This window comes from Panthera uncia, chromosome X, assembly GCF_023721935.1.
Source record: "Panthera uncia isolate 11264 chromosome X, Puncia_PCG_1.0, whole genome shotgun sequence".
Taxonomy (NCBI): Eukaryota; Metazoa; Chordata; class Mammalia; order Carnivora; family Felidae; genus Panthera; species Panthera uncia.
In genome coordinates this window covers 77,932,283-77,955,712 of record NC_064817.1, presented here as the reverse complement: position 1 = coordinate 77,955,712, position 23,430 = coordinate 77,932,283, and the positions used below count along the sequence as shown (strand labels likewise).

The following is a 23,430-nucleotide window of genomic DNA, read 5'->3' as shown; positions in this document are numbered from 1 at the left end:
CATCTGTTTTATATCTTAAAGTCCTCATATGAGTGAAGTCATATGATATTTGTCTTTCTATGACAGGCTAATTTTGCTTAGCATGATACCCTCTAGTTCCATCCATGGAGTTGCAAATGGCATGATTTCATTCGTTTTGATTGCTGAGCAATACCCCATCATATATATATGTGTGTGACACACACACACACACATATATGTGTATATGTGTATATATATGTGTGTGTGTGTATATATAGATATATATATATATACATACATATATATATATATACATATATATATATATATATATGCCACATCTTCTTTATCCATTCATCCATCGATGGACATTTGGGCTCTTTCCATACTTTGGCTATTGTTGATAGTGCTGTTATAAACACTGGGGTGCATGTGCCCCTTTGAAACAGCATACCTGTATCCCTTGGATAAATACCTAGTAGTGCAATTGCTGGGTCATAGGGTAGTTCTACTTTTAATTTTTTGAGGAACTGCCATACTGTTTTCCAGAGTGGCTGCACCAGTTTGCATTCCCACAAGCAGTGGAAAAGAGACCCTCTTTCTCTACATCCTCGCCAACATCTATTGTTGCCTGAGTTGTTAATGTTAGCCATTCTGACAGGTGTGAGGTGGTATCTCATTGTGGTTTTGATTTGTATTTCCCTGATGATGAGTGATGCTGAGCATTTTTTCATGTGTCGGTTGGCCATCTGGATGTCCTCTTTGGAGAAGTGTATATTCATGTCTTTTTCCCATTTCTTCACTGGCTTGTTTTTTGGGTGTTGAGTTGGTAAGTTCTTTATAGATTTTGGGTACTAACCTTTTTTCTGATATGTCATTTGCAAATATCTTCTCCCATCCTGTCAGTTGCCTTTCAGATTTGCTGATTGTTTCTTTCAATGTGCAGATTTATTTTCATGAGGTCCCAATAGTTCATTTTTGCTTTTGTTTCCCTTGCCTCCAGAGACGTGTTGAGAAGTTGCTGCAGCTGAGGTCAAAGGGGTTTTTGCATGTTTTCTCTTCTAGGATTTTCATGATTTCCTGTCCTACGTTTAGGTCTTTCATCCATTTTGAGGTTTTTCTTGTGTATTGTGTAAGAAAGTGGTTCAGGTTCATTTTTCTGCATGTGATTGTCCAGTTTTCCCTGCACCACTTGTTGAAGATACTGTCTTTATTTCATTGGATAATCTTTCCTGGGTTGTCAAAAATTAGTTGGCCATGGGGCGCCTGGGTGGCGCAGTCGGTTAAGTGTCCGACTTCAGCCAGGTCACGATCTCATGGTCCGTGAGTTCGAGCCCCGCGTCAGGCTCTGGGCTGATGGCTCAGAGCCTGGAGCCTATTTCCGATTCTGTGTCTCCCTCTCTCTCTGTCCCTCCCCCGTTCATGCTCTGTCTCTCTCTGTCCCAAAAATCAATAAACGTTGAAAAAAAATTAAAAAAAAAAATTAGTTGGCCATACATTTTGGGTCCATTTCTGGGTTCCCTATTCTCTTCCATTGATCAGAGTGTCTGTTCTTGTGCCAGTAACACACTGTCTTGATGATGACAACATTGTAATACACCTTGAAGTCTGAGACTGTGATGCCTCCTGCATTGGTTTTCTTCTTCTAGATTACTTTGCCTATTTGAGGTCTTTTCTGATGCCACACAAATTTTAGGATTGTTTGTTCTGGCTCTGTGTAGAATGCTTGTGTTATTTTTATAGGGATTGCATTGAATCATAGATTGCTTTAGGTAGTATTGACTTTTAACAATATTTGTTCTTCCTTCCCAGGAGCATAGAATAATTTTCCATTTTGTTGTGTCTTCGTCCACTTCTTTCATAAGCTTTCTATAGTTTTCAGTGTATAGATCTTTTTACCTCTTTGGTTAGATTTATTCCTAGGTATTTTATGGGTTTTGGTGCAATTGTAAATGGGATCAATTCCTTGATTTCTCTTTCTGTTGCTTCATTGTTGGTGTATAGGAATGCAACTGATTTCTGTGCATTGGTTTTATATCCTGCAACTTTGCTGAATTCATGGATCAGTTCTAGCCATTTTTTTTTGGTGGAATCTTTTGGGTTTTCCATATACACCATCATGTCATCTGCGAAGAGCTAAAGTCTGAACTCCTCCTGGCTGATTTAGATGCCTCTTATTTCTTTGTGTTGTCTGAATGCTGAGGCTAAAACTTCCAATACTATGATGAATAACAGTGGCAAGAGTGGACATCCCTGTCTTGTTCCTTAGGGGAAAGCTCTCAGTTTTTCCCCATTGGAGATATTAGCAGTGGGGGTTTCATATATGGCTTTTATGATCTCAAGGTATGATCTTTCTATCCCTACTTTCTTGAGGGTTTTTTTTTCCTCTTTTTTTTTTTCTTGAGGGTTTTTATCAAGAAAGGATGCTGTATTTTGGCAAATGCTTTCTCTGCATCTATTGAGAGGATCTTGTCCTTTCTTTTATTGATGTGATGTATCTTATTGATTGTTTTGTGGATATTGAATCAGCCCTGAATCCAGGTATAAATCCCACTTGGTCATGGTGAATAATTTTTTTAATGTATCATTGGATCCGGTTGGCTAGTATCTTGTTGAGGATTTTTGTGCCCATGTTCATCAGGGAAATTGGTCTATAGTTCTCCTTTCTAGTGGGGTCTTTGGTTTTGGAATCAAGGTAATGCTGGCTGCATACAAAGAGTTTGGAAGTTTTCCTTCCATTTCTATTTTTTGGAACAGCTTCAAGAGAATAGGTGTTAACTCTTCCTTAAATGTTCGCTGGAATTCCCCTGGAAAGCCATCTGGCCCTGGACTCTTGTTCTTTGGGAGATTTTTGATTATTAATTCAATTTCATTATGGTTATGGGTCTGTTAAAATTTTGTATTTCTTCCTGTTTCAGTTTTGATAGTATATATGTTTCTAGGAATTTGTCAATTTCTTCCAGATTGCCCATTTTATTGGCGTATAATTGTTCATAATATTCCCTTATTATTGTATTTGTGCTGTGTTGGTTGTGATCTCCTATGTCATTCTTGATTTTATTTATTCGGTCCTTTCCTTTTACTTTTTGATCAAACTGGCTAGGGGTTTATCAATTTTGTTAATTCTTTCAAAGAACCAGTTTCTGGTTTCATTGATCTGTTCTACTGGGTTTTTGGTTTTGATAGCATTGATTTCTGCTGTAATCTTTATTATTTCCTGTCTTCTGCTGGTTTGGGGTTTTATTTGCTGTTCTTTTTCCAGCTGTTTAAAGTGTAAGGTAAAGTTGTGTATCTGAGATCTTTCTTCCTTCTTTAGGCAGGCCTGGAGTGCTATATACTTCCCTCTTATGACCACCTTTGCTGTAGCCCAGATGTTTTGGGTTGTGGTGTTATCATTTTCATTGCTTCCACGAACTTTTTAATTTTCTCTTTTACTTCTTAGTTAGCCCATTCATTCTTTAGTAGGATGTTCTTTAGTCTTCCAGTATTTGTTACCTTTCCACATTTTTTCTTGAGGTTGATTTCGACTTTCACAGTGTTGTAGTCTGAAAATATGCACGGTATGATCTCGATCATTTTGTACTTGTTGAGGGCTGATTTGTGTCCCAGTATGTGATCTATTCTGGAGAACGTTCCATGTGCACTGGAGAAGAATGTGTATTCCGATGCTCTAGGATGAAATGTTATGAATATATCTGTTAAGTCCATGTGGTCCAGTTTGTGATTCAAAGCCATTGTTTCCTTCTTGATTTTCTGTTGAGATGATCTGTCCATTGTTGTAAGTGGGGTGTTGAAGTCCCCTACTATTATGATACTGTTATCAATGAGTTTCTTTATGTTTGTGATTAACTGATTTATATATTTGGGTGCTACCACATTTGGAGCATAATTGTTTACAATTGTTAGAAATTCTTGGTGGATTGACTCCTTAATTATGATATAATGCCCTCTTCATCTCTTTGTGACAGTCTTTATTTTAAAGTCTAGATTGTCTGATATAAGTATGGCTACTCCAGCTTTCCTTTGTCGACCATTAGCATGATAGATGGTTCTCCATTCCCTTACTTTCAATCTGAAAGTGTCTTTAGGTCTAAAGTGGGTCTTGTAAACACTACATAGATGGATCTTATTTTCTTATCCATTCTGTTACCCTATGTCTTTTGATTGGAGCATTTAGTCCACTGACGTTTAGAGTGAGTACTAAAAGATATGCATTTATTGCCATTATGTTGCCTCTAGAGTTGGAGTTTCTGATGATGTTCTCTTGCCCTTTCTAGTCTTTGTTGCTTTTGATCTTTTTTTTTTGTCTTTCCCCCCCTCAGAGAGTCCCCTTAAAATTTCTTGCAGGGCTAGTTTAGTGGTCACTAACTCTTCATTTTTGTTTGTCTGGGAAACTTTTTATCTCTCCCTCTGTTTTGAATGACAGCCTTGCTGGATAAAGAATTGTTGGCTGCATATTTTTCTGATTCAGCACATTGAATATATCCTGCCACTCCTTTCTGGCCTGCCATGTTTCGGTGGATAGGTCTCCTGCAAACCTGATCTGTCTTCCCTTGTAGGTTAAGGACTTTTTTCCCTTGCTACTTTCATGATTCTTTCCTTGCCTGAGTATTTTGTGAATTTGACTATGATATGCCTTGTTGATGGTCGGTTTTTGTTGAATCTAATGGGGGTTCTCTGTGCTGCCTGTATTTTGATGTCTGTGTCCTTCCCCAGGTTAGGAAATTTTTCTGCTATGATTTGTTCACATAACCCTTCTACCCATATTTCTTTCTCTTCCTCTTCTGGGACCCCTATTATTCTGATGTTGTTCCTTTTTAATGAGTCACTGATTTCTCTAATTCTTAAATCGTGCTCTTTTTCCTTAGTTTCCCTCTTTTTTCGTGATTCAGTGGTCTCCATAAGTTTGTCCTCTATATTGCTGATTTACTGCTCTGTCTCATCCCTCCTTGCCGCTATGGCATCCATTCGAGATTGCAGCTCAGTTATAGCATTTTTTATTTCATCCTGAGTAGCTTTTATCTCTGCAGAAAGGAATTCTAATCTGTTTTCAATCCCAGCTAGTATTCTTATTATTGTGATTCTGAATTGTGGTTCAGACATCTTGCTTTTATCTGTGTTGATTAAGTCCCTGGCTGTCATTTCTCCCTGTTCTTTCTTTTGGGGCGATTTCATTCATTTCGTCATTTTGAAGGAAGAAAAGTAATTAATAAAGTTAAAAAAATTAGAATTAAAAAATTAAAAACAACATAAAAAAATCAAATAAAGGATGCTAGATCCTAGGTGTGTTATGGTCTTGTTTGTGATAGGAGCTTGACAGATTAGAGAAAAAAGGGAAAGATAAGAAGAAAAAAGGAAAATGTTTGAAAATTTGAAAAAAATGAATGCAATGAAATAGAATAAAATGAAATGGTGGAAGTAAAAAAACAGAATTTGAAATATTTACAAAAAAGTAAAAAATAGAAAAAAATTTAAAGAAAAATATTTTAATAGAAATGTATTAATGTACTCAAGAATAAGAAAAGAAAAACATTGAATAGATGGACCAGCAAACAGACGGAAGTATGATTGAAATTACATCAGTTTCCCCTAGAAGGCAAACTATGAAGCACTTTATAGTCCATATACTAAGCAGGCAGAGAGACTTGTGTTGTTCCTGAAGAGCGAGGTTGGTCCAGTTGGGCGGGGCTTAGTGTAAGCAGGCAGAGAGACTTGTGTTGTTCCTGAAGAGCGAGGTTGGTCCAGTTGGGTGGGGCTTAGTGTAACTGCTCCATTCTCCACTAGATGGTGATGCTTAGATTACTCGGGTGGATTGCTGTGGCACCTGCAGGTGTGTATGCACATGCGTGGAAGGGGTGAAAATGTTGTCACCTAGCTACCCAGTCTATGGTAGAGTCTATGCTCTCCCCCATCAGCAATCGTGTACCTCTCCTTTGTCTCCAGCTTCCATCCACTCCCTGCTTTTACACTGTCAGTGACCTAGCCATCAGGTTGCCAGGCGGCACCTCCCTCCTGAGTTTTATCTCAGATGTAGCTGTGTTTCCCAACCCCTCACTTCTGAGGGACTACAGCTGTGACCTGCTCAGACTGTCTGGGAAAGGGTCTCACTGAACAATGGCCAGGTACCCACCCGTCCGCAGTAACGTTTGCGGGACCATGCTGCTGCTGACGCCCAGAGACTGCAGCTAGGTGCCAACCTGCCCCAGAAAAACTTCATGCGATTGTGTAGCAGCAGCGTTTCAGGGACTGTGGTAAATCACAACACACATCTGGCACCAGGCTGCCCCCTTAATGTCTTTGTTCCAGCACCAGTGAATATGGTTTTTCTCCAGGGTCCGTTGGGACCCTTGCCTTTGGGGTGGCCACACAGCCTCTACCAAATGTCCTCCCAGCAGGGGAACTGCGTCTCCCCATTTGGTCCTCTGCTCCTGGGGACTCGCCTTTCCCACCAGAGAATTGCTGGTTATTGAGCTGCAGATTTTCAGACTCTGCACTCCCCCAGTTTATAAAGTGTTAATGGAATTTAAACCCTCTTCTTTCTCCTTTCTTCCTTTTTTGTTCAGTCCCTGTGGCTTTTTCCACATTTCCACTTTCTCCTCAGCTGCTTTTGGGGGGCTTGTTTTCTCCTGTACTCTCCCCCAGCTCTGTACTCTCTCCGCAAGCAAAAACAGCTCCTTTCCCTCCACGGCTTCTATCTCTCCCAGTTCACCTCTCCACACTGTGTACCTGTGGGGTTCTGTGGTTCAGGTTGTGCAGATTATTGTTTTAAACCTCAAATCAGTTTTCTAGGTGTGCAGGATGGTTTAGTGTTGATATGGCTGTATTTCATGGATAGAGACATAAAAAAAAAACTTCCATGTTGTTCCACCATCTTAAGAATTATTTCTAGCATGAAGTAGTAAGTTGATATCCTGACATGTATTAGTCTTCTCGAGTGTGGTTAGCATTAATCTGATTATTTTGTGGGTTGAACAGCAAGTCTCTGCACAAAGATGAAGAGGTTTTGGGATTGTGATGGTCATCAAAATGGAGCCACCCAGTGAGTTTGGGTGGCCATCCAGCAATGTTTCCTTAACAACATAACTCCTTTATTACTATATCTTAAAATTAGTATAAAGGAAGCATACCAGCTCTGAATATATGATTATTAGAGAGATAGTTACAACATATGAAGGCTCCTCCTATTTAGAATTTGTTACCCTTATAAAAGATATAAGCTATTTGGTTCCCTCCTCATGCAATCAATGAGTTTAAATATCAATTTTTACCTTCCTGTAATGTTTGACTCAACCAGTGATAGAGTCTCAGTAAGATGGACTCGTCTTTGACAACGTTAATATAGTGAAGCAGCAGAGAGTTGTTCAACACTGCACCCATCTGAGAAGGCAGCTGCAAAGACAGAACAATCAAGTGTAAGTATATGAAACGGAGTAAAAGGAACATAGCAACAAGGAAATCATCAGATAGGAAATACACAATAAAAATAAAGGCTTTGCAGATTGAATGGAAACTATAGATAAGCACATGGTCCAGTCACATACCTCTAAGCAATGGATGTTCTTTAAGAGTTGAGGGAAGCTTTTAAGCTGTTCTAGTGGAAAGGATCCATTACTACGGAGATAATCAGAAAGAGCCATCCCTTTTTTCCCACATTCTTTACTGCAGCTACTAGAATTCAGCATGGGTATAACTGAGTAAGAATTCCATTTCTAAAGAAGAAAGACAGTAAAACAATCTATCAATGGACTAGGCAGACTACAAACTAAATGTAAAAGCAGTTGTTAAGTTGTTCAGTTAATGAAGTCTAAATGTGGTTCACACAGAATTCTAGGTAATTAAAATGTATTTAAATTTCTATAATCTCTTGAATCATCTGAATGTTTACTGTTTGGCTTTAAGAAAAGAAACCTGCACAAATCATTTGGAGTTTTAGACACTTACTCTTTTTACAGGATGGACATTAGCTGGACCTAACATTAATTTTACAGGTTCAGGAGGGGGTCCCTGAATCCTTTGCCTCACAGCAAGTAGAGCTGTCTCCCACAGATTCTCTGAATTCCTAAAATAAATCTATAAGAAAATTGGATTAAAGTACATAAATAGGTACCCATAACATGAAGCAATATAAAATACAAAATTCTTAATTGAAAATGTATTAATTATGATACATTTTTCTGCCATGCAAATGGTTTTTTTTCTGAGCAAGAATCTATTTTATACATTAAATAGAATTAAAACAAAGTGTCAATCCCTTAGAAAACTTCCTAGAAACAATGGCATAATACTAGATTTTAAAACAGTATGCTGTAGGGGGTGCCTGGGTGGCTCAGTCAGTTAAGTGTCTGTCTTCAGCTCAGGTCATGATCTCACAGCTCATTGGTTCAAGCCCCACATCGGGCTCTGTGCTGACAGCTCAAAGCCTGGAGCCTGCTTCGGATTCTGTGTTTCCCTCTCTCTCTGCCCCTCCCCTGCTTGCACTCTGTTTCTCTCTCTCAAAAATAAATAAACATTAAGAAAAAAATGAAACAGTATGCTGTAAACATTTCATTTCAAATCTGTAAATTAACTTAATAAAAATATTTCGATCTCAATATGACTTATCACTCTTTAATCCCTCACCTTTTTCCTTGCAGGCAAAGATACAGAAATCAAAGTAGGAGCAAAGAACTTATACAGCGATAACAAAGCCTGGAGGTGAGGCTGCATTCCCTGAAATGAAATAAGAGTTCTCAATTTTCAATTCTTTGGCATAAGAAAGAAAAGTAACAATAAAATAAACAGATTAAACATATATTCCAACCCTAATTTTACTATGTGATATGGCTATTGGAAGATGCTATAAAAAAATCAAAGAATAAATAATCAGACATTTTAAGTCAACTATCATAAAACTACCCTCATGAGCCTGTGGACTTCTTTTATGACCTTTTCTTTTTTACTTTTTCCTTAATATTTTCTCTTGTCTTCTATGCCCATGCCTTAGGTCTACGTCATACTTACTAGCATGGCTTACTTTCACTGGTAGCATACTCAGGACTCAAAGTTGACTCATTCTTGATTTAGACAGAAAGGTGGGAAGACAAAAAGGGAAGCTAAGAAAACAGGGCAAGGAAATATTAATACATTATCATAATTCCTGGAAAATTAACTAGGAAATCCAACAACAGGTACGCAGTAGTCAAGCAGCTTGATACGACTAAAACAAGTCTTAACAAAAACATTAATTTTAGAATGACAGAAGTCATTACTGCTGGACACCTGGCTATCCAGGTAGATATATCTGGCTATCCAGAGAAAGCATACTACTAAAATGAATTCCAAGAAGGGGCACCTGAGTGGCTCAGTCAGCTAAGCGTCTGACTTTGGCTCAGGTCATGATCTCACAGTTTGTGAGTTCAAGCCCCGCATCAGGCTCTGTGCTGACAGCTCAGAGCCTAGAGCCTGCTTCAGATCCTATATCTCCTTCTATCTCTCTGCCCCTCCCCTGCTCATGTTCTGTCTCTGTCTCTTTCAAAAAAATATTAAAAATTTTTTTAATGAATTCCAAGGAAATAACCAAATTGTTTTGTTATATTACAATTTTGTTGAATCAAATATTGTACAAAATAAGACAGGCAGAAATTGGGGCTTAGAAATACAGTGTTCCTATTTTTGTAACAGCTTCTTGAAATTAAATTTGTTATAACAAAACCAAAATAATCCAATTTATCTACACCGAAATATCTTCTGATCTCTGTACTAATTGTCAATTAGTATAAGAGTTTGCTTTGAGTTGGAATGTTTTTTGATAGAGAAAATATTTAGTAGAGGAGAGACCTTTATAACGTACTGTCTAGTTAACTAAACATATCTTTGTTGTTAAAAAGTTAACACTCTTTTCTTTTTTAAAAAGAATTCCAGTTAAATATGACATATTGAAAATAGATGTTTAACTCTGGGTCCTCCCAAAGCCCCACTAAAAAGTAAAGGAATGAAAAAGGCATAAAGCACAAGTTCAAAGAAAACAAGAGAGGATACAACAGCAAATGAGACATCCCAAAAAGATTTTGGAACCTAGAATAAAAATGGACAAATAGTAACCAACTTGGCAAAACAGAGAAAACAAAATCTAAGGTAGTAACAGAAAAAGGCTCAAAAGCAGCAGTTTCATGTTTTAGAACTCTCAAAAGGACTCAGGAATTTGAGGGACGAGATACCTCTGAAAAGTGGGGGCAGCAGAAGTGCAAGAGAGGCAGCAAACAGGAGGATTGGTTGAAAATCTAAGTAAGAAGCAATTAGAACCCCAAATTCCTTCACCACACTAACAAACATCAAGGTTTTACTCTCTTAAGGTGAAACTGGAATCAGATAACAGGCACAGCTGAGGGAGGGTACCAGGACCCTTCCTCACCCCTTTCCACTGCCTGCAACCCAGAGTGCTAGGAACCAAGCTGATAACCTGTGATGGTTAACTGTATGTGTCAACTTGGCTGGTCCAGAGTGCCCAGATACTTAGTCAAACATTATTTTGGGTGTTTCTGTGAGGGTGTTTTAGAGGAGGTTAACATTTTAAATTGGTAGACTTTGAGTAGACTGTCCTCCATAAAGTGGGTGGACCTCATTCAATCAGTTGAAGGCCTATAAAGAACAAAAAGACCAGCCTCCCTCAAGCAAGAGAGAATTCTTAGCAGCCTGCCTTCAGACTTCACCTGTAACACCGGCTCTTTCTGGTTCTACAGGAGACTGTCTTTGGACTAAAACTGAGACATCATCTCTCCAGGGTCTCCAGCCTGCTGGCCCACCCTACAGATTATTGGCTTCCTAGCTTCATAATCATGCAAGCCAATTCCTTATAATAAATACCTTTCTACATATCTATACACACATCCTATTGATTCTGCTTATGGAGAAGCCTGACTAATATAAGCCCTAGGCAGGAAACAAGAGGATTCCTCTCTGGGAAAAGTGACACAGCAATCTCTGGGGCTCCCCAGTGAAACATCAAGATCCAGCGATGAACAATACCTGCTCACATGCAAAAGTTTCCAATCACCATTTTAGTTCTTTACTATTAAATATGGACAAACAACGTTTTCCAGGCATTTGAGAACAGCCTCTACTGTGAAGCACCAAATTAACTAAAGAAAGGAACTCTGAGGAAACAAGAGACCAAGCTGGAAACAGGAAAAGAATCACAGCCAAAGTCACATAGGCTCACGCCTAGCAGAGGGTACAATCCTAGAAACCATCCTCACCAACTCCCCACCCCTGTTCCAAAGACTGTTCTCAACAGGGCCTGGTGTATATATGATAACAACATGCCTGCACCACTTCCCACCAATCATGCCTGCCAGCACAAAGACAGTTTCTGTATTTTGTTTCCTTCACAGATCAGGAGTTATAGGTTATGAATGGGTATAGAGAGGATACATGCCTTTGCAGGTGTCAGAAATCCATATATCCAATATATTTTTTCAAACACACAGATTATGCCTGTTACTGCTATACACGTTGTACTACATGTAAGCACAGCCACGATTTCTTGGATTGATATTGTTGGACTTGACCAAAATCACCAAAATTCAGCTAATCAAAACAATTCTAAATGCCTCTTTATATGGCTGCCTAGGTGGCTCAGTTGGTTGAGCATCTGACTCTTGATATTGGTTTAGGTCATGATCTCATGGTCGTGAGAACGAGCCTTGCCTCAGGTTCTCTGAGCATGGAGCCTTGATATTCACTCTCCCTTTCTTGGGATTCTCTCTCCCTTTCTCTCCCCGTCTCCCACTCACAAGCATGCACGTTCTCACTCTCCTTCTCTCTCTCTCTCTCTCAAAATAAGTATTTAAAAAAATAAAAAATAAATGAATCTTTATAAATGGGCATGGATAATGGAATAATAATGTACTATATAAAATGTTATTAATGAAGCCATATATTTAATGTCTGGGTTTAAAATTTTTACACAATCAGGGGCACCTGGGTGGCTCAGTCGGTTAAGCATCCAACTTCAGCTCAGGTCACAATCTCATGGTCCATGAGTTCAAGCCACATGTTGGGCTCTGTGCTGACAGCTCAGAACCTGGAGCCTGCTTCAGATTCTGTGTCTCCCTCTCTGTCTCTCTGCCCTTCCCCTACTCACATTCTGTCTCTATCTCTCAAAAGTAAACATTAGAAAAAATTTAAAAAAATTTACAATCATGTACTAAACCATTTTTTAAACCTGAACATAACACTATTGTTTCAGTTAATACATCAGCAAGATCTTTTTTAAGTTTATTTATCTTGAGAGAAAGAGAGGGAGTGCGAGGGGGGAGGGACAGAGAGAAAGGGAGAGAGAGAATCCCAAGCTGGCTCCATACTGTCAGTGCACAGCCCGACTTGAGGCTCAATTCCACAAGCTGTGAGATCATGACCTGAGCTGAAATCAACGGTTGGATGTTTAAATGACTGAGTCACCCAGGCACCCCCCAAATCAGCAAGATCTTACTTATGCTAAGAATTTTCTTATTCCATTGAAATGCTTTGCTGTTAACATGAAGAAACTTTATAACTTTTTCACAATTTATATTACTGTAAAATAAAATTCAACTTGGACAAAAACATGATCATTAATATATTCAGAGAGCTAAGAGAAGACACTGGACTGACACAACCAAAACAGGAAGCTATTAAACAAGAACAATCAAGGGTGCCTGGGTGGCTCAGTCAGTTAAACATCTGACTTCAGTTCAGGTCATGATCTCACGGTTTGTGAGTTTGAGCCCCGCATTGGGCTCTGTACTAACAGCTCAGAGCCTGGAGCTTGTTTGGAGTCTGTGTCTCCCACTTTCTCTCTCTCTCTGCCCCTACCCTGCTCATGCTCTGTCTCTTTCTCTCTCAAAAATAAATAAACATTAAAAAAAAATGTAAAAACAAGAACAATCATTGAATTGTACTAATGGGAAACCTCACACTGGAGAAGCATGTATGTGCACATTTGTTTGTATTTTTCATTAAACTTGCATGCCTTTCGGTAGGTCATGCAGGCTTCAGCAGTTAAGATAGGCACTACAACTTCCTACTGTTTTATACCCAAAACTTCACAAACTTGTTACCAGGCAGGTATAGTGAAAATAGCAATGCAAGAAAGCTGTAAGGATAAGAGATAATGGTCAGGGAATATACTAAAGTCTATGTGTCAAGAAAGGAATGCTTTCCTAGATCACATCCACAAAAACATAAATAAATAAACTACTACTTTACTTTAATAAAGTAGTCATTTTTGACTACTCTCCAACACTTATTTTCCAACCATAACAACACAGTTTCCTAAACAGTCTTGCTGTTTAACATCTATATATGTCTTTTCTTATGCTGTTCCCACCTCCAGGAGTGCCCTTCTCTTCCTTCTTGGCCTGGTTAAATCCTATTAATCTCTTAAAATTTCTCTTAAGAATTACCACTCCTCCTTGACCCTCAACTATTTATGATTTTTTTATTTTGTTTTCAAAGCTCACCAGATAATAAGCTCCCTGAAGATCATGATTCACTCAATTTATATCCCCAAAGCTCAACTCAGTATCTAGCACAGATACACTGGCCAATTTTAGGTCTTTTTCGTACTCACCATTTTGGCCTGAAGACCAAGCAGTTTTCTCACACGAAATGGTTTGACTAGAAAAGATAAAGAAAAGTACAATGCATGAGGTTCAGAATAAAAACAAACCACGTGGCTCATAAAACATCTTTGTACAACACATCAAAAATATAAACACTCTGTTCAATTAAACCATTAAGCAGACACTCTTAGATAAAAGCACAAAAAATAATTCCCACAAAATCTTGTCATTGAACTAATGCTACCAGTTAACTTTATAAAGGCCAATAGAAATGTTAATTCCAGATACTCTGTCGAACAGAGAGGACGATGGTGGTGTAGGAGGACACTGTGATAACCTCCTGCTGATTGCTTAGATTCCCACCCACATCTGCCTAAATAATCCAGAAAACCACTGCAAGACTAGCAGAACGAACTCTCCAGAGCCAAGCATAGACAAGAGGCCCACAGAAAAGGGTAGGAAGGGTGGAGAGGCAGTGCGTGCTACAGGGACTGGCGGGAGGAAGCCGGGGCGGTGGAGGGGCAGCCCACCCGGCAAGGCAGAGCCACCGAAATCTGGCTTGCAAAAGCAGAGGGGCCGGACTCCATGAGTTCTGACAGCCAGCGGGACATATCATCTAGAATGTTAAAAGTAAACAGCTCTGCTCTCGGAGGGCGGGAGGGCGGGAGGGCGAGAGGACACCAGGAGGGAGAGTTGTTGAGCCCTGGAGGGACAGAGCTCAGCAGGGGAACAAAGGTACTGGCAAGAGCCATTTCCCTCTCCCATCTCCCAGCAGAAATTCCAAAGGGAACCAGTTCTCATCACTGAACTTGCTTGCACCACGCAAACACCCAATGCTTTGCTTCTGTGGATCCATCCCTCCCACAGGCCTATTTGCCCACCCCCCACCCCTGGTGCTGCAGGGACCCTCCCAAGGGGACCACAGACAACAAAGCGAGCTAAGCCTGCCCCTCCCACCGGAGCACCTTGCAGATCCACCCTGTCTAATACGCCCTTGGCCAGATCCCATCGAAGCAGCACCACAAGCCTGTGAGTGTGCAAGCAGCCCACACAGGGGCAACACTACTCCACAGTGAGTTTTGCCCCTGGAAGAGGGGAAGATAAGGTACACACCAGTCTGACTGTGGCTCCAGTGGTGGGCTGGGGACAGACATCGGGTCTGACTGCAGCCCCACCCACCAACACAAGTTAGTCTGGACAGCACAAGGGAAGTGCTCTGCAGTTTGGACCTACTGTAGGGACTAACCTAAATGATAAAACGGAAGAATTCTCCTCAAAAGAAACTCCAGGAAGTAGTGACAGCTAACGAATTGATCAAAAACTATTTAAGCAATATAACGGAACAAGAATTTAGAATAATAGTCATAAAATTAATCACTGGGCTTGAATAAAGCATAGAGGATCTTGCTACAGAGATCAAAGGACTAAAAAATAGTCATGAGGACCTAAAAATGCTATAAATGAGGTGCAAAATAAAATGGAGGTGACCACAGCACGGATTGAAGAGGCAGAGGAGAGAATAGGTGAATTAGAAGATAAAATTATGGACAAAGAGGAAGCTGACAAAAAGAGAGATAAAAAAATCCAGGAGTATGAGGGGATAATAAGAGAACTAAGTGATGCAATCAAACAGAACAATATCCATATCATAGGAATTCCAGAAGAGGAAGAGAGAGAGAAAGGGGCTGAAGGTGTCCTTGAACAAATCATAGCTGAGAACTTCCCTCATCTGGGGAAGGAAAAAGGTATTGAAATCCAAGAGGCACAGAGAACTCTGTTCAGACGTAACTTGAATCGATCTTCTGCATGACATATCATAGTGAAACTGGCAAAATACAAGGATAAAGAGCAAATTCTGAAAGCAGCTAGGGACAAACAGGCCCTAACTTACAAAGGGAGACCCATAAGACTAGTGCCAGACCTATCTACTGAAACTTGGCAGGCCAGAAAGGAATGGCAGGAAATCTTCAACGTGATGAACAGAAAAAATATGCAGCCAAGAATCCTTTATCCAACAAGTCTGTCATTAAGAATAGAGAGATAACGGTTTTCCTAAAGGAAATAGAAGCAGAACAGCAAAGACACCCCAAACCCAGCAGAAGACAAATAATAAAGATCAGAACAGAAACAAACAATACAGAATCTAAAAAAACTATAGAGCAGATCAATGAAACCAGGAGTTGGTTTTTTGAAAAAATAAGCAAAATTGATAAACCTCTACCCAGGCTTCTCAAAAAGAAAAGAGAAAGGACTCAAATAGATAAAATCACAAAAGAAAATTTATTTATTACAACCAATCCCTCACAAATACATGCAATTATCAGGGAATACTATGAAAAATTATATGCCAACAAACTGGACAACCTGGAAAAAATGGACAAATTCCTAAGCACCCACACACTTCGAAAACTCAAACAGGAAAAAATAGAAAACTTGAACAGATCCATAATCAGCGAAGAAATTGAATCAGTTATCAAAAATCTCCCAACAAATAAGAGTCCAGGACCAGATGGCTTCCCAGGAGAATTCTACCAGACATTTAAAGCAGAGATAATACTTATCCTTCTCAAGCTGTTGCAAAAGATAGAAAGGGAAGGAAAACTTCCAGACTCATTCTATGAAGCCAGCATTCCTTTGATTCCCAAAGCAGACAGAGACCCTGCAAAAAAGAACTACAGGCCAATATCTCTGATGAATATGGATGCAAAAATTCTCAATAAGATACTAGCAATTGAATTCAACAGCATATAAAAAGAATTATTCACCATGATCAAGTGGGATTCATTCCTGGGCTGCAGGGCTGGTTCAACATTCGCAAAGCAATCAATATGATACATCACATTAATAAAAGAAAAGTTAAGAACCATATGATCCTGTCAATTGATACAGAAAAAGCATTTGACAAAATTCAGCAAATTTTCTTAGTAAAAACCCTCAAGAAAGTCGGGATAGAAGAAACATACTTAAACATCATAAAAGCCATTTATGAAAAGCCCACAGCTAATATCGTCCTCAATGGGGAAAAACTGAAAATTTTCCCCTGAGATCAGGAACAAGACAGGGATGTCCACTCCCACTGCTATTGTTTAACATAGTGTTGCAATCAGGCAACAAAAGGAAATCAAAGGCATCAAAATTGGCAAAGATGAAGTCAAGCTTTCGCTTTTTGCAGATGACATTATAATATACGTTGAAAAACCGATAGACTCCACAAAAAGTCTGCTAGAACTGACACATGAATTCAGCAAAGTCACAGGATACAAAATCAATGTACAGAAATCAGTTGCATTCTTATACACTAATAATGAAACAACAGAAAGACAAATAAAGAAACTGATCCCATTCACAATTGCACCAAGAAGCATAAAATCCCTAGGAATGAACCTAACCAAAGATGTAAAAGATCTGTATGCTGAAAACCATAGAAAGCTTATGAAGGAAACTGAAGAAGATATAAAGAAATGGAAAAACATTCCATGCTCATGGATTGGAAGAATAAATATTGTTAAAATGTCAATACCACCCAAAGCAATCTACACATCAATGCAATCCCAATCCAACTAGCACCAGCATTCTTCTTGAAGCTAGAACAAGCAATCCTAAAATTTGTGTGGAACCACAAAAGACCCTGAATAGCCAAAGTAATTTTGAAGAAGACCAAAGCGGAGGCATCACAATCCCAGACCTTAGCCTCTACTACAAAGCGGCAATCATCAAGACAGCATGGTATTGGCACAAAAACAGACACATAGATGAATGGAATAGAATAGAAACCCCAGAATTAGACCCACAAAAGTATGGGCAACTTTGACAAAGCAGCAAAGAATATCCAACAGAAAAAAGACAGTCTCTTTAACAAATGGTGCTGGGAGAACTGGACAGCAACATGCAGAAGGAGGAAACTAGACCAGTTTCTTGCACCACTCACAAAAATAAACTCAAAATGGATAAAGGACCTGAATGTGAGACAGGAAAACATCAAAACCCTAGAGGAGAAAGCAGGAAAAAACCTCTCTGACCTCAGCAGCAGCAATTTCTTACTTGACACATCCCCAAAGGCAAGGGAATTAAAAGCAAAAATGAACTATTGGGACCTCATGAAGATAAAAAGCTTCTGCACAGCAAAGGAAACAACCAACAAAACTAAAAGGCAACCAACGGAATGAGAAAAGACATTTGCAAATGACATATCGGACAAAGGGCTAGTATCCGAAATCTATAAAGAGCTCACCAAACTCCACACCCGAAAAACAAATAATCCAGTGAAGAAATGGGCAGAAAACATGAATAGACACTTCTCTAGAGAAGACATCCAGATGACCAACAAGCACATGAAAAGATGCTCAACGTCGCTCCTCATCAGGGAAATACAAATCAAAAGCACACTCAGATACCACCTCACGCTCGTCAGAGTGGCTAAAATGAACAAATCAGGAGACTATAGATGCTGGCGAAGATGTGGAAAAACGGGAACCCCCTTGCACTGTTGGTGGGAATGAAAACTGGTGCAGCTACTCTGGAAAACAATCTGGAGATTCCTCAAAAAATTAAAAATAGATATACCCTATGACCCAGCAATAACACTGCTAGGAATTTACCCAAGGGATACAGGAGTGCTGTTGAATAGGGACACTTGTACCCCAATGTTTATGGTAGCACTTTCAACAATAGCCAAATTATGGAAAGAGCCTAAATGTCCATCAACCGAGGAATGGATAAAGAAGTTGTGGTGTATATATACGATGGAATACTACTTGACCATGAGAAAGAATGAAATCTGGCCTTTTGTGGCAACGTGGATGGAACTAGAGAGTGTTATGCTAAGTGAAATAAGTCATACAGAGAAAGACAGATACCATATGTTTTCACTGTTATGTGGATCCTTAAAAACTTAACAGAAGACCATGGGGGAGGGGAAAGGGAAAAAAGTTAGAGAGGGAGGGAGGCAAACCATAAGAGACTCTTAAAAACTGAGAATAAACTGAGGGTTGATGGGTGGTAGGAGGGAAGGGAGGGTGATGGGCATTGAGGAGGGCACCCGTTGGGAGGAGCACTGGGTGTTGTATGGAAACAAACTTGACCATAAATTTCATATTAAAAAAAAAGAAATGTTAATTCCACAGAATAAATGTAGTAAAACTGGAATAAAAATACTCACCATTCTCTTTTCTGGTAAGTAAATATAGCAAATGGCACACATAAGGGCACTGTTAAAATATAAAATTTTAAAAAGAGAAATGACAATATATCTTGAACAGAGTGGCAATGTATCTTCCTTAAATGTCAATTTTATCCTGATTAAGCAAAAAGGCTGCAGAATTTTGTTGAACAATAGCTCTTAAAGCTTCCCTTTTTCATACTACATAGTAGTGGTAAAAACCAATAGCTTTAATTGGTATCTCATTACACTATTTTTAAGTTTCTTTTGGAATATAGAAACACTGCAGACAATTTAAAAAGAGAAAAAGATCCTTCTACGGGCACCTGGGTGGCTCAGTCAGTTAAGCATCCAACTTCAGCTCAGGTCACGAGCTCATGGCTTGTGCGCTCGAGCCCAGCATCAGGCTCTGTGCTGACAGCTCAGTGCCTGGAGCCTGCTTCAGATTCTGTCTTTCACTCCTTCTGCCCCTCCCATGCTCATGCTCTGTCTCTCTCTCTTGCTCTCTCTCAAAAATAAATATTAAAAAATTTAAAAAAAGATCCTTCTACCTAACAAAAATTCATGCATTCTTTCCAGTAGTCCATATTTAAGATACAAACTTAAAACTTTTATCTTGTTTCCCACTTAAAAGCATTTTCCCATGTTGCTTTGTCTTCAAAATAATCATTTTCAATGATCTTAATATTGCAATGAGTGGATACTTCATAATTTAATTAACCATTTAGCTCTCAGTTTGGCAAATAGCACACATTCAATAGATTTGTTACTTAAGTTACTGAATGACTGGTTCCTTTATAACATTTCATTTTGAGTGTCCATTTATTGAGGTTTTATTCTAGATTAGGGGTCAGCAAACTGCAGTTCATGTGCTTTTGTAAATGAAGTTTTAGCAAAACATAGCTACACACATTTCATATATGAACTCTCTATAGCTGCTTTCCTGCTACCACAGCAGAGCTGAGTAGTTGTGACAGAGGCCTATGGCCCACAGAGCCTAAAATATTTACTATCCTGGCTCTTTACAGGAAAAGTTTGCCACTACCTGTTCTAGAAGAAAACATAGGAGAATATCTATTTTTTTTAACGTTTCTTTTTGAAGGAGAGAGAGCATGAACGGGGGAGGGGCAGAGAGAGAAGGAGACACAAAATCTGAAGCAGGCTCCAGGCTCTGAGCCATCAGCACAGAACCCGATGTGGGGCTCGAACCCACAAACTGTGAGATCATGACCTGGGCTGAAGTCGGATGCTTAACTGACTGAGCCATCCAGGCGCCCCTAGGAGAAAATCTTTAGGACCAGAGGGTGGCGTTTTTTTTTCTTTCAGAAAAGAAAATGATAGCCACAAAATAAAACATGAAAGAAAAAGCCTCCATAAATTGGAGATCATTCAATTTAGAACATCTGTTTATTGGACAAATAAATAATCTATCACAGGGACGAGTAAACAATAACCTGTGGGTCAAATCCAGTCCACCACTGGTCATTATAAATAAAGTTTTATTGGAACATTGCCACAGTCATTTATGTATTGTCTATAGCTGCTTTCACACTACATCAGTAGAATGAGCAGTTGTGACAGAGACAGTATATCCCTTAAACCTAAATATTTACTAGTTGGCACTTTAAGAAAAAATTTGCCAACACTTGCTGTAGATGTTAGGAAATCAAAAAAGTAGGGGCACCTGGATGGCTTAGTTAGTTAGGTATCTGACTCTTGATTTCAGCTCAGGTTATGATCCCACAATTCATGGGATGGAGCCCCACATGGGGCTCGATGCTGATAGCGCAGAGCCTGCTTAGGACTCTCTCTCCCTCTCTCTGCCCCTCCCCTGCTTGTGCACATGCTCTCTCTCAAAAATAAACATTTTTTTAAAAAAGTGATGTAATGGAATTAGAGAAGGCAACAAAAGCAAAGATTTTCTTTAAACAAATTTGTATTTTGGTAATCATGAATCTAAACTTTAAAATCTGAAGTACAACATTCCATATTGCCTGTCCTCTACTTAGAAATGGGTTCACATTCTGCACATACTTGTAAGAAGCATGAATTTAGATACAGGGTTTTTTCTTAAGGAAAGGACATACATTATGACCAAGTCTGACATAATCTACACAAAATACAGTAACATTGAGTAAAAAACTCACTACCTCATATCCCTAGGATATAAACCATTAGCAACACTATTTGTCATGCTGGGTATGAATGAGTGTCACACAATCACTTGCTCTGGGCTCCAACATTATAGGAACTCTGACATTCTTTTTCAGTCACATCTAAAAAGGAATAACTCATATACATCTAGGACTTTACAAATGTCTTTCTGGCAAATAGTAAGCACTGCCTCTGAGTCACTAAAGAGTCAGGCTCCCACCAAATTATATGAAAATAACTTTCTGAAGTAATGCTTTTAAAAGTTAGGTTCCTTGTTTCTTGATGTGGGTGATATTTACACAAATATGTTCAGTTTATGAAAATTAATTGAGCTGATCAATTATGATACAGGAAATTTTCTCTACATATATCATACTTCAATAAATATTTTTAAGAGACAGAAAAAGGTTAAAGAAAAAGAAAAAAAGTAGGTCCCCCTCCCTCGTGCCAAGCTGATCAAGAAACTCATTAGCATCATGAAAACCACTCAAGTACAGGTATATGATCTGACAAACATTTATGAGTATCTTGTGTTCATTCATTCATTCATGAAACAAAAATTTATTGAGCAGTGACTAAAACAGACAAAAAGGCCTGCTCTTATGAAGTTTATATTCTATGTGCCATGAACAGTGTTACTAAATACTTGGGTTATAAAATGCTCAGTCTCTGCCTGGAAGAACTCAGTCTATTAAGCTATTACAAGAAAGGGGAAAGCATGCTTTAGTATTTCCCACTCTTAACAAAGTATACTTAAACACAGAATTCATTTGTTTTGCATTTTGATTAGTTTAAGAACAAAAACCATATGAAGTTAAGAGAGATGTCAAAGGTAAAGGAGAGTCGATCACATACTACTTACCATTCATCCACTCCTGTGTACCACAGGAGAAACAAAGGGATGAACATTAGTTACTCTTGTTATTCAAGGTACTTCACTTTCATTCTTGCATAGAAAAAGACTTCCTTTGACACTTAATCCACCCAACTTCAGTACCTCCAACTTACCTATACTCTATCTGCTCACTACTAACCTCTTAGTGACTTCCAAAAGTTCACTGAGGACTTACACGTCTGACTCAGTCTTCTACTATAACCCTAATCCCAACTGCATGTCAGAAGATTTAATGTCTCTATCAACAAATCACCTTGTCCTTACAACTTATTGACTTCTGAATTCCAATGACCTGATCACCATTTATAGAACTACTGTATATTAGATACCTTGATTGACCCTGCCTGCTTTCATGCCAATTCAGAAATGTTGTTTTACATTGTATCCAGCTGTTTAAGTACATTTCTGAGCTGCCATGAAAGCAAAGAACTGCAGCTCCCAAAAACAAAGTGAAAGAGAGAACACTGAATATTGAACAAGTTCTCACCCCAAGATTTCTGCCAAACCTTAAAAATCTTGAACTTACAGCTTTAATAGCTACAAAGGGAGGTAGGAGATGGGTAGGCAGGTGATAAAGCTTAGGACCCACCCAATGTGTGGAATATACAAGGGATCTATTAGAAAACTAGAAACCATCCAATGTGTGGAATATACAAAGGATCTATTAGAAAACTAGAAACCTCAGGGCACCTGGGTGGCTCAATCGGTTGAGCGTCTGACTTCAGCTTCGGTCATGATCTCGCTGTTCATGAGTTTGAGCCCCACATCGGGCTGTCTGCTGTCAGCTGTCAGCATGGAGCCCACTTCAGATCCTCTGTCTCCCTATCTCCCTGCCCCTTCCCTGCTCATTCATTCTCTCTCAAAAATAAACATTATAAAAAATTTTAAAAAGAAAGAAAACTATGAACCTCAAGAACCATACCCTAAGCACCCAGATATGAAATAAAAACAAATCCCACTGTGCTGAAGAGGACGGCAAGTAAACTTGCCTGTCCTGGCCTTGGAGATGGGTGAAAGGAAAATAAAGCCATTCCAAAGAATATGTAACCACAAGCCAGTCATATATAGGTCTACAGTTTGAATTTACACTAGTGATATGACCTGGAAAACCTCAAGTGAATAATTTTAAGTGGTTCCAGCTTGTACTTCCCAGAAAAAAACATATCTGATAAGGGACTTGTACCTAAAATATACAAAGAACACTTACAACCCAGTAATAAAAAGATACCCAATTAAAAAAATGGGCAAAGGATCTGAATAGACATTTCTCTAAAAAAGATATATACATAGCCAATAAGCACATGAAAAGATGTTCAACATCACTAATCATTAGAGAAACAAATCAAAACCACAACTAAATACCACTTTACATCCAGTAGGATGGCTGAAGTCAAAAAGTCAGACAAATTAAGTTGGTGAGGACATGATGAAATTGGTACCCTCATACACTGCTAGTAAATGGTCCAAACAGCTTGGTGATTCCTCAAAATTCTAAACATAGAATTAACATACAACACAGCAATTCCACTGCCAGGTATATATCCAACAGAATTGAAAGCAGGGACTTGAACACTTACTTGTATGCCAATGGTGACTGCAGCATTATTCATGGTAGCCAAAAGAGAACCAACCCAAGAGTCCATCAACTTGTGAACAAACAAAATGTGGTATATACACACAAT

At 39.0% G+C, this 23,430-nt stretch overlaps 1 protein-coding gene across 4 annotated transcripts in view; it reads right to left on the bottom strand.

The window, feature by feature from the left end:
* Window positions 1-23,430, bottom strand: part of CENPI (centromere protein I) — an 80,256-nt gene that overhangs the window by 39,083 nt on the left and 17,743 nt on the right. For all 4 annotated transcript variants that reach the window (XM_049644056.1, XM_049644055.1, XM_049644058.1 and 1 more), the window contains 6 exons: window positions 18,700-18,748; window positions 13,550-13,596; window positions 8,581-8,670; window positions 7,903-8,031; window positions 7,503-7,670; window positions 7,230-7,350 (listed from right to left, as the gene is read on the bottom strand). In XM_049644056.1, coding sequence (XP_049500013.1) covers window positions 7,230-7,350; window positions 7,503-7,670; window positions 7,903-8,031; window positions 8,581-8,670; window positions 13,550-13,596; window positions 18,700-18,748 — 604 coding nt within the window. The remainder of the gene's footprint in view (window positions 1-7,229; window positions 7,351-7,502; window positions 7,671-7,902; window positions 8,032-8,580; window positions 8,671-13,549; window positions 13,597-18,699; window positions 18,749-23,430) is intronic.